At 35.8% G+C, this 11,585-nt stretch overlaps 2 protein-coding genes and 1 non-coding gene across 3 annotated transcripts; 2 read left to right on the top strand and 1 right to left on the bottom strand.

The window, feature by feature from the left end:
- Nucleotides 1-783: 783 nt before the first annotated feature.
- Nucleotides 784-2,342, bottom strand: LOC6564785. Its single transcript, XM_032738247.1, has 2 exons — nt 1,286-2,342; nt 784-1,224 (listed from the first exon to the last, which is right to left on the bottom strand). Exons 1-2 carry the CDS (start codon nt 2,320-2,322, stop codon nt 957-959), a joined length of 1,305 nt encoding a protein of 434 aa, XP_032594138.1. The 5' UTR covers nt 2,323-2,342; the 3' UTR covers nt 784-956.
- A 1,071-nt stretch (nt 2,343-3,413) lies between these two features.
- On the top strand, nt 3,414-3,485 carry Trnad-guc. Its single transcript has one exon. It is a non-coding gene; the product is annotated as a tRNA-Asp (tRNA).
- A 2,171-nt stretch (nt 3,486-5,656) lies between these two features.
- Nucleotides 5,657-10,217, top strand: LOC6565340 (glutathione S-transferase theta-3). Its single transcript, XM_001991850.2, has 4 exons — nt 5,657-6,022; nt 8,478-8,764; nt 9,484-9,619; nt 9,697-10,217. Exons 1-4 carry the CDS (start codon nt 5,905-5,907, stop codon nt 9,873-9,875), a joined length of 720 nt encoding a protein of 239 aa, XP_001991886.1. The 5' UTR covers nt 5,657-5,904; the 3' UTR covers nt 9,876-10,217.
- The last annotated feature ends 1,368 nt before the right edge of the window (nt 10,218-11,585 follow it).

Genomic DNA, 11,585 nt, shown 5'->3' with positions numbered 1-11,585 from the left:
CCAATGTTAATAGAAATTTACAGCTCTCCACATCCATTTGAATTAGTAAATGAATTCAGGATAAAGGATTAATTTGCAGGCGCTGTAATTGCCGGCTGTTTAGTTCTGAGCGTTAAGACTAAGTGTCTTGTATTGGTTCTGTTCTTCTAGTCAATAAACGGCTGTGGGTTCGAATCCCGCGATGAGCATGGTTGTTGCATGACTTGTGATTGTTTTGCTCAAAATATACCCATACTATGGTCGCTCGTCTCTCTCTCTCTGTCTTGTCTGTGTTTCTATGCAAAAACTAGTCCATCGGCAGCTAATCTTGGTCGTCAACCCTTGGAAACTAAAAGTGATAAAAGAAATATGCAACATCTTCCTGAAAACTCAACCATTCGTTCTAGTCGTCTAGTCTAGTCTAGTTCCCTTTCTAAGGTTCTAGTCTCTCACGTACAACTAATTCTAATTCAAATTCTAAATTTGATAAACTATCTGAAATTGTTGTGTATTAACATTTTTAAATTAATAATTGGAGTAAGAAAAGAAAGTGATGTTATAATTCGGGGAACCCATAAAAAAAAAGGAGAATTAGGCATCTATTCTCTAAATTTAAGATAAATCGATCCTGGTATTAAGTAAATATAAGTTTTGGTTCTTAGAAACAGGCAAACTTACGCTTTGAAAATATGCTTTCTGAGCAATAAGTTGAGCCAAAAGTATGAAGATTTTCTAGGATCAAAAAGTCAGCTTTTTAATTTATAAAAATGGGCAGCTTGACTCCGGTCTGGAAGAGTTTATATATAATATATATATGTATACTTTATTTAAATTATTATTATTATTTATAGACAAATGGAGACTATGTCTATGATGTACCCAAGGCGGGTGCCCATCTAACCCTGCTGGGTTGCCTTAGTCTACATTCTTCAGATGTATTCCAAACATTACATCTACAAAGTAGAAATGGTGGACAACTAAATATATTCATAGTCTACACAGTCCAGGATGACGTCGCGCATTCGTTGCTTGTAGAGCGACTCGTTGCCAACGCCCAGAAATCCCGATGTGCTGGCGCCGCCTTCGACCAGGTCGCTAATCACCTGCAGATCGGGCACATCTTCGCCACGCATGGTCACTATTGGTAATACCATCATGGCTAACAGCAATCCCACAGCGCCCTTTTCGCGCAATTGTTGCTCGAATGCGTCAAATGGAAATAATGTGGCTGCTGTTTCGCCCAATCTGTCAGAGAATTCAGAAATTGAGAACTGTTCCGAGTTCAATTTCAAAAGCAAGCACTCACCTGGCCAGCTGTTGGCCCAATTCCTTGTAGTACAGTTGCAACATCGGCCTGAAGTGTTGCTGTCGAAATTGTCGTGTCGTGCAGCTAAACAGAAAGTAGACCAAATCGGTTATCGGCGAGGCATATCGCATCAGTTGCCAATCAATTAGGCACACATCCAATGGCTGCTTTGTCGCCACATCGCATTTGTACAGAAAATTATTGTTCCAACTGTCGCCGTGGCAAACGACAGCATATGGCTCACAGTTCATGCCACTGAGCAGTGGCAGCAGTAGCTCAAAATAGCTGCCACGCCCAAAGTATGCCTGCAAACGTTGCACATAGTGTGCATCTTGCTGCTGATGCAGTGCATCCAGTGCGTTCTGCTTCAGCTGCTCGAAGTAGGCACCCAAAGCGGCATCATTGCGGCGCTGTTCAAATATGTCCACAAGTGTCTGAAATGGCAACAGCAGCCGCTGCTGCTGCTGCTGCGACTTACATTTTGCTTTCAGTGCCAAGGATGTGGCATGCAACTTGGCATATGCGCCCATCACGAGTGAGACGTGTGCGGGCGTTAAGTCCGTGAAACGATCATGCAGCTGATAGTGGCGACGGCACAAATCCTCCAGTACAATGCACTCGTTGGGCTCATCCTGGCGGGTAACCAAGCAGCGGGCATGTTGGCGAAAACGCTCCGTTTTGCTCAGCTTTTGATCGGCCTGAAAACGTTGAATCAGCGGCAAAAACTCTTCGTATGCAAGCGACTCGCGTGTAAAGCATGGCCGGGCAAAAAACTGTTTGCGCCTAACCGTATTTTGTGGCGGCAACTTAAGGATTAGACTCCTTTGCCCCTCGACCTCCTGCTCTACCTCAACCGCCAGTTGCCCCTGCTCCTTTGGCACGTGTATGCGCCACACAATGCCCAAATAGTTATCGCCCTTGGCACAAGCCAACTCCAGCCCATAATCCTTGCATCCCAGCAACTGCTCGAGTGTCTGACGCACACTGGCATTGGGCAGATCCTCCTGCTGCTCCTGCTTCTCCTGCTGCTGGGCCATCGCGGCAGACTCTGCGTACTGTGTGCAGCTGGCTTTAACCGGCAATTGCTTTTATAGCCATATGCACCATGTATATATGTATTCGCCTACATATATATGTATCAGTGATGTCATTTTGGAGGGATCGCCACCAGAGTCCGTGATTGTAATTTTTTTTTTTTTTGTTAAATATTTTTGTTTATTGATTTAAATATTATTTATATATTATACTGATTAATAATTTTTATATTTTTAAATATATATCATTTTCTATGTTTTTTTTTTTTTAATTGATTTTCTTTCGATCATTGCCAACACAGTTTGGTTTATATATGTGCATATATACATATATACATACATAGCTATATATTTATAGTCAGACCGCAACCGCAAATTCGTAACTCAAATTTCAATGCTTATTATTGCAGCACCCAACCAATAAAAATTGTAATAATAATAGTAAGTTCACCATTGGTTACCTAAAGAAACTGCTGCCCAGTTCAAAGGTCCTCAAATAGCAGCTTGGATCCAGTAATATTCAATTGGAACAACATCATATCAAGCAGGTCAAGCAAGAACATTTAATCGATGACATCTGCTTTTTTTTTTATTAATGTAGTTCTCCTTTTTTTCTAAAAACTGAAGAGGAAGTCTTCAACTTAAAGCTGTATCTGCATTTAGTTTATGGTATAAGTTGTTAGTAAAAAATTGTCTGCTAGGAAACATCCTTTCCAAATAATATTCGGATATTATTTCGCAGTAAAATAGTACAAAAAAAATGATAAATATCTAATACGAGTATTTTTAAAGGTTTGACTAAAGTAGGCTATGAAAAATGTAGAAACATCTGCATACATACATATATATATATATATATATAGATTTATATACGTAAGAACAACTGAAAGCTTTTCCCGCTCTTCTTTGTTTAGCTTTCACTCGATTTGCAAACCCAGGCGATGTAATTTCAACATCAACATCTACATATGTATGTATATGCATGCGTATGTACAGATATATGTATATTTATAAATGTTTAAGCATTAAATTTAATGTAATGAGTTGGCTCTGTTCAGAATTCATGCCTACAAATATTCAAATTGGCCGCAACATCCTCGATAGTATAGTGGTTAGTATCCCCGCCTGTCACGCGGGAGACCGGGGTTCAATTCCCCGTCGGGGAGAGAAGGGTAGTTCCTTCCTTCTTTTTTTATCAAACATATTTTCTATTTTAATTAATATAATATACAACTATCAAATATGTATATATGTATGTAGATTCTTAAGATTTGAATCATTTGCCTTTGTCCCTTCACCTTCGTAATTACTATCAATATTTCTCTGTCTCACTCCCTCTCGTTTGTCTCTATGACCATCCCTCGCTTTCACACTTTCTCAACTTGTAATTTAATTTGCGGTTTTCACTTGGATTTGATTTTGTGCCACCTGTCATTTAAGGCCACTAATGCACCTCATATTTAATGATTTTTTGTTATATTTATTATGTTTAAAGATACAACAACTTAATAACCAAGTCAAAGAAGCCGGCCGCTGTTTCTGCCTGCTATCAGCAGCAAAAACAACAGCGCACTGACCGATATTGTCTGGTAATATTGTTGCATGTGTGTGTGTTCGCTGGTAAACAAGATAACGGGTAGTGCAGGAAAATATATATGTATATATAAGTACATACATATGTATGTGTGTATTTGCTCCAAAATTAGAACATATGTATGAATGTATTTGTATGTACGATGTGTGTGATTGCAAATCGCTAATAGATAAGGCGTACATTTTATATATTTTTTTTTTGTTTTGATCTAAATACATACATGTATGTACGTAGGTATGTACATACAGGTACATGCCGCAGAAACGATCACAACAACAATGGAAGAAGCAACACTATTGCGGTTTGTGCGAAGTACAAAGTGTAATCGTGGATAATCAAAGATCGAACAAAAACAAAACAAAAAATAAACAACAGCAGCAGAAACCGGCTAGCAAAAAGCCAAGCGCAAGAAATCAACACATAAGCAATGAACGACAAACAAAACAGAAAAGAAGATTAGCAAACAAGAACTATAATTTTCGGTGGGGCGAAGATTAAATACCCTTGGAGACAAAGTTTCATTTGCATGAAAGGTCAATTATAGTTTATTATCCTGTATAATATACGGATGTCCGGTCGGATAGCGAAAAAAGGCGATAGATTCAAATGAAACTGGTTGATGAATTGAGTTTAAGTTTAACTAAACAGCTGGATATAGCATAAATTGAAGCCGATATGTTGTATATTTTATATTGTACTAAAATTCGATTTGATATTATTTTTTTTAAGAAAAATTCATTTAAATTGAATTGATAATTCATTTCAAACTAATAAAAAAGTTTAAGCTTATCAGATAGACAACATGCCACACCCTTCTACATTATGTGTATGAAAGTCAATCGAGCCGATTTTAAATTTTTATAGGGTGCACAAAATCGTCTATTAAATGCGCCGCAAAAACAAACCAGCAAACGAAATAACAACACAAACACCATTACCAACAACAATAATAATAATAATCATTTAAAAAATAGTAATAATACAAATTGATAACCAGTTAAAGAGCTGATCAAGAAATCTCAATCAGAAGATACCCAGTACACAATTAATTGCCCCAAAATACGGACTGCAAATCAAATAATAATGAATGCAAATATATATATATTTTTTTTAATTGTGAGTTGTAGATAAAATGTAATAAGCTTCAACTGCTTTTGAAGTTTGATTTTTGTATCTGGCAAATTGGCATACGCATTTATATATACCCTTTATATCAATGCTCAATGGGTGCAAGTCATAAGCACAGCAGCAAAAACAGCGAACGCAAGAAAATGCCAAACGAAATCAAACAAGTGTGATTCAAAATGTTCGGCGAGAAAATACCCTGCGATTACGAACCTGTATACAAATCATGCTTATGCATTAACATTACTGATCATATGTATACAAACATTCTTATGTATATCCCTTTTACCTATCCTGATACGTATAGGGTATAAAAACAGGCAAGCACCGAACAGCTTCTTTTATTTTTCTTGCATTGCTGATACTACAAGCAAAAGAAGCAAATCGACGACGCGTCATCAGCAGCAGCGGCACGCATGTGTACATTTAAACGCCCCGCTGCTTTTCCCCCCTCTACGTAAAATACACACATACACGCATACATATGCATAATTCGAATGCGGCGCAGGCGCAGTGGACAGACAGACGGTGGAGGCTTTGCCTATGCAGTGCTGCGACGCCGGCGCTGGCGTTGGCAGCGTTCGTCACTGCGAATGCGTCGCAGTTTAAAATGTCGCATTCGGCGACGCTTTCAGCTCAGTCTAAAAGCAGCACTCAGAGCGATCGAACAGAAGGCAACTGTCCTTGTTACTAAGTCTAGTTGCAGTCGATTGTTTTTGTTATTATTATTGTGATATTGTTGTCATTGTTTTTGATTGCAATACCGATTAATTTGATTTGATTTCCCGTTTTGTGGAAATAAAAACAATATCGTAAAACTTCAACAAAATTAATTAAGTTCAAAACGGTGGACAAACGAGAACAAAATGACGCAACCGTTGAAATTCTATTTTGATTTGCTGAATCAATCCAGCCGCGCCCTCTACATATTTCTGGAGGCATCCAAAATCCCATTCGAGGCGATACCTATTTCAATGGTCAAAGGTATGTCCACATATTGATATTTTGAGTACGTGCCGAAATGTGTCTAACTAACCCAAATGTTGATCAACCTGCATCAGCCCATGGACAAACACACAGACATACACATATATACATACACACATGCACATACATACATACACATGTACTTTGGTCTATTCGTTTTTATGTGATATTTTTGTAGTGTTTTCAAAAATTTTCCACTTTGGTCAACATTCCGATTATCAAGTTTTCGGAGGGGAAAGTGCAATACGTATGTATGTATTGTATTGTATGTATGAATGTATGTACATAAATGTGTATGCAAACGCCTTGACAATGGATTAGGTAATATAGTTTAGTGGCACATCTAAACAATATTGTAACCCAATCTATACGTGCCTCTTCCAATTTCACGATCTTATGACTTATAACTAGATGATACATGCACATATATATATATATATTTATATATGCACCAATTTGAATAATACAATAATAAAAAAATTGTCTGCCAAAAAAAAAAAAAAAAAAACACTTAATGGGATTATCTATGGGCCTGGAATCTGGCGTTGTGTATTGAACACACATAGAATATACAATGAAATTACTTCACACGCAGTTGCAAAGTTTGCTCTTTTGGTGTAGAGTCGGTGTCTAAAGCGCTTGCAACAATGTCAACACGTTAACAACAATACAAATAACGAACAACAGCAGAAAAGACAGAAAGAAAGGAAAAAAAAAATAGAACAAGCTTTTGTTAGCAGCGCGTGCGTCTTACCATATATTATTTAGCATCTAGCCAATTTGATAGCCATTTGAAAGCCAGCTCAAGCATGGCTCAGCCGAGCCTCGGCGCTCGTATGTCTGTAGTTGTGAACTTGGTCAAGGTTAAGTGCCATCGCACCACCGTCCAAAACAAAGCTATTTGAATGCAAAAACTTGTCATCAGTTATGCATATACATATATGTATATATTTTTATATATGTATATATGTATATTTTACATTTTGGCCATAACTCGTATCCGCATCTGTGAAACACAAATTGCAGATTTGATCAGAGCTTCCTTGTTGCCACAGTTTAATGCAAGTGATACACAAAACTTGCTCATTGCTGGACTTTAAACCCAATCGAAATCGAAATCGCAATGCAACTATTGTTGTTCAGTTGTTGCATGTATATATATTTATATTTTTGGCCTCGAGGCAGTGCATTGAGCCCAGGTGTAAACAGTAAATAGTCAATAGACATATATGTATATACTATTCTATTACAAGCTTAGAAACAGACGATTTGCTAGAGTCTTGAGCGCAGACAGCCTTGGCCAGGTTAAAGACTTTGCTTGACTGCGCTTGTTGCTCACTTTTTCAAATGAGAAAAATAGCAAAAATGCACTTTACAAGCATAAATAAACAAATAAAAGCCGACTTTTCAATATGTAAATTATGAAAACACTAAATTTTGAATAGCAATAACAATGTTTTATCTACATTGTTTGTCACATAAGTTTGCCATCTTAAATATTGCATCATTATAATTATAGTGTATATATGTATATGTATATAGTAGTTCAGACCTCACAAATCAGATATTCAGTTAGATCATGCCACTTGACTAGCGTGGTAATTAGGAAGGGGTGCAAGGGCGCCATCCTTTGTTGACCGACTGGAGCTGCACTTGCTTATCATGTGAATTAACTAGTAGGTTGAATGGAACGAAAACAAATGGCGCCACATCACGTAGGCTTCAGCCAAATCTAGCGGTCACAGTGATGCCATAAAAAAAAGTCCAAAATAGCGACAGAAAAATTTTTATATTTTTTATATTTAAATATATGCATACATTTATAGACTTTTAAATCGTAGTAAATTGTTTAAATATTCGTATTTCAATATAGAAAACAACGGCAAATATGGGAATTATGAAAAACAATTTGTTATCGATTTTATTGAAATAAGTATTCTATATATATAAATATATATATAATTATGGCATTTGGTTTGAATAATTGAAATTGTCTTATAAATTCAATTGATTGTTTTATTTACAAATGTGTCAAAAGTGCCAAATGGTCATCACTATTGAGTGTTGCGATTAAAATTAAATTGTTAGTGTGCCAAATGCCCTTTGACAATGATTTTGAGCTTATCAAAATTCAAGTACACAATTATTCCATCATTTTCAATTGGCTGCAATTAAATGTTTGACACAATTGTCTGGGACACTGACAACACCTAAGTACACACACATATACATACATACATATAAATATTAATCTAATGAATTCAGTGCCATGCTTGGAAAGAATGATTAAATGCTTCCACTATTTAATTTTTAAGCAATTAATTTTTTTTTTTTATTTTGAACACGACACAATAAATGCACTGTTAATAATTGATTATTTGAATATTTTGTTTAAACATTTATTGATTGCAAGTAATCAATGCAATGCATTTGTTTTTCATAACTTTTCCAGGTGAGCATTTGACGGGCGAGTTTCGAGACAATGTAAATCGCTTCCGCAAGCTGCCCGCGATCACCGATCACGGCTATCAGCTATCGGAGAGTGCGGCCATCTTCCGTCATCTGGCGAGGGAGAAGCTTGTTCCAGAGCACTGGTATCCGCGCCGTCATCTGGGTCGCAGTCGCACCGATGAGTATCTCGCCTGGCAGCAATCAAACATGACGGTGGCCACCACTGATTACTTCCAGCAAAAGTGGCTGGTGCCTTACCTGCAGAAAACCCGGCCATCCGAAAGTGCGGTAAGTTCGTATACCCAATCTCCAATTTATGTGTGTCTTTAACTTGATAATAAATACCAAAATTAAGACTATTAATGATAGATAATAGAAATGTTGTTCTTGTCTCTTTGTCGTGTCAGACAAAGTGTTAAAATTGGGTTGCTACGTCCACGTCTTCGACATCGATAAAATCCATAATCGCGAATCGATAAGGCCCCCCCCATATCTCCCAAAACTTTAATGCTCAGTCAGTAAATTTGGTTGATAGATTGTTGGCGATGTCTTTCATAGATCAAAATTTCCAAATTTCTCTTAAGCTTACATCTTCCGCAATTGTAGAGCTAAGATTACCAAACTTGGAAGGCCGTTGACTAGCAAACATCGCCAACATTTTGTACAATTTGAAAGCCACTCTTGGAGGGAACATTTCGTGAAATTTCCAGCAAATATCAGCAAATTGTTTTGTGGTACCTGTTATCAGCTGATATTACTTATTAGTATCAGAGCATTTCGTTCTCGCTTATGGATTATTTGATGAATATATTTCGCACAGTCGGAGATTATTCGAGAAATCAATTACATTCTTATAGAAATTTGCCGTAATTTGCGTGTGACACTAAATAATATGGACTTTAAAAATGCCTTCTGTGACGAATGAAAAATGTATCTTTAAGATTTCTATTACATCACAGGATATATATATATATATATATGTTTATAATAAATGATCTTCTATGCAGGTTAATGTGGCCGGCAAACAGGTTGAGCACACGCTGAATGACTTTGAGCAACTGTTCCTGAATTCGCGCAAGTTTATACTTGGCAATAACATCTCCTATGCGGATCTGAGTGCCATCTGTGAAGTTGATCAGACCAGTAAGTAATTGCAGATTATTTGAATGAAATTTGTACTAATCTTAGCCAGTCTCTCTCTCTCTCTCTCTGAATTGCAGAAGCAATCGGCTTCGGCGCCTTCAAGAATCGCAACAAACTAGCCGACTGGTATAAGTCAGTGGCCGAGGAGCTGGGTCCCTATTATAAGAGTGTCCAAAAAGAGTTCAACGCCAAGTTGAAACTTAACAATGGGCAGCAGCAACAGGGCGAGGCGCAGGCGCATGCTTTGAAGCAGTAAACAGTTCTTGTCCAACTCCGATCCAATTTGTATTTATTTTGATATCTTGTTTTTTTTTTTTATTTTTTATTTTTTGTAATTTTATTTTATTATTTGTTGTAACATTTTTTTTTTATTATTATTTTGACGCACCTCACTTAAATGGAAAATGTTTTAATAGAATTTTCGCTGATGGGCGCAAACTAAGCTGTTAGTTATTAAATGTGTAAAAACTTAAACAACAAAATATTTGTATGTACAAATATATAAAAACCTAAACAACAAGATATATATATATATATGTATCTATATATATAAATATGTTAAAACTTATATTAAAAATATCACATAATAATCCGAAAACAAACCAAAATCTCTCTCAACTGAACTGAATATTCAAAATAGCTGTTGTAGTAGACAAGAAACCCGATGGAGAAACTTCTGTGGACCAGATGAAAATACTTTAACATGTACATATTTAAATCAATTGAATGTTTCTTTATTTGCTCATTGGATGTTTTTATTTTTATTTTTGTGTGTGTTTTTCTTTTTTTGTTATTTCGTTAGGGTTTCTATATTGTTTCTAAATTTGGTTTTTATGTTATTCTTTTTTACAACAATTCACTTTTGCTTTTGAAAATTTACTGGCTTTGTTTTGAGTTTTTGATTTTAGTTGTTATGTGTTTCTAATAAAAAGTAACTCGAATGGTATTGGATTAAATGAGCTACAGCTAATTAAGAAATGTATGTACCCAAATTGTGATTGTGAAAACAAATTTACTATTTGAAGCGTGTTGTGTAAATGAGGGTCTCAATCATGCTTGTTAAAATGCGCTTACAAATATGTATGTACTCGTATGTATATATGTATACATAGGGTTTATAGTCAAATATATTAATATTTATTGGTTTCGTTTTGGTTAGCTTAAATCTTGTAGTGTTTTTTTCTTTTGACTTTAAATATTGCCCACGTTTGTTGCTGTTCTTGGATTGTATTATTTGCGTGCTTTTTGTTTGTGTGATTAGTTTTTAGCTCATTCTTGTTGCTCTTTGCTTGGTTATTGCTATTACATTCATATATGGAAGTACATATGCCACATATAGATTCATATCTGTGTAAATATATGTAAGCGGTATTTTGTTTTTCTTTTTTAGTCGAAAGGCACTGCTGCATTCTAACGCGTTCTTATCTCATCGTTTTTAATATATTTTTTTTTTCTGCATTTTCTCTATACTTTCTTGAAATTTGAGTAGTTTTGTTTTGTTTTTGTTTTTTATTTATTGATTTCAGCTTAAGTCTTATGCATGCCACATGCGTACATATATATGCAACTATATATGTACGAATGTAAAATAATTTGTCAATGCGTTTGTGCCTTGGCCTTAAACTTGTCTTGTCTTGTTGATTTCTCAACTGAGTACTGCTTAGATAGATAAAAAAAAAAACAAACAAAAACAAAAACACAAAACAACGAAATATATTTAAGTTCTTATATATTAATATACCTAAGCTCTACATGGAAACTTGAAACATTTTACAACAATATTTGAAGCACACCAAAATATTTGTTTTCGAGTCCTTTGCTAGCTGTACGAATCATAACTGGCTCACACATACAAATGTATGTATAAACATATGTACATCTGAACGTATTGGTATGAACATATGTATATACATACAGATGAAGTCGTACTTTTAAAAAGGGGTTTCATCAATGATACATTGTATGT

The sequence above is a fragment of the Drosophila grimshawi genome, unplaced genomic scaffold (genome assembly GCF_018153295.1).
Source record: "Drosophila grimshawi isolate 15287-2541.00 unplaced genomic scaffold, ASM1815329v1 contig_848, whole genome shotgun sequence".
In the NCBI taxonomy this organism is placed as follows: domain Eukaryota; kingdom Metazoa; phylum Arthropoda; class Insecta; order Diptera; family Drosophilidae; genus Drosophila; species Drosophila grimshawi.
This window is presented reverse-complemented; position numbering and strand designations above follow the sequence as displayed.

What these genes read in the sequence shown, in the direction of transcription:
- LOC6564785 (XM_032738247.1), bottom strand. Translation starts at nt 2,322, where the DNA reads ATGGCCCAGCAGCAGGAGAAGCAGGAGCAGCAGGAGGATCTGCCCAAT. An exon ending in TTGGGCCAACAGCTGGCCAG is followed by an intron (nt 1,225 to 1,285) that starts GTGAGTGCTTGC and finishes ATTCTCTGACAG; the next exon opens with ATTGGGCGAAACAGCAGCCA.
- LOC6565340 (XM_001991850.2), top strand. Translation starts at nt 5,905, where the DNA reads ATGACGCAACCGTTGAAATTCTATTTTGATTTGCTGAATCAATCCAGC. An exon ending in CCCGGCCATCCGAAAGTGCG is followed by an intron (nt 8,765 to 9,483) that starts GTAAGTTCGTAT and finishes TCTTCTATGCAG; the next exon opens with GTTAATGTGGCCGGCAAACA. An exon ending in CTGTGAAGTTGATCAGACCA is followed by an intron (nt 9,620 to 9,696) that starts GTAAGTAATTGC and finishes TCTGAATTGCAG; the next exon opens with AAGCAATCGGCTTCGGCGCC.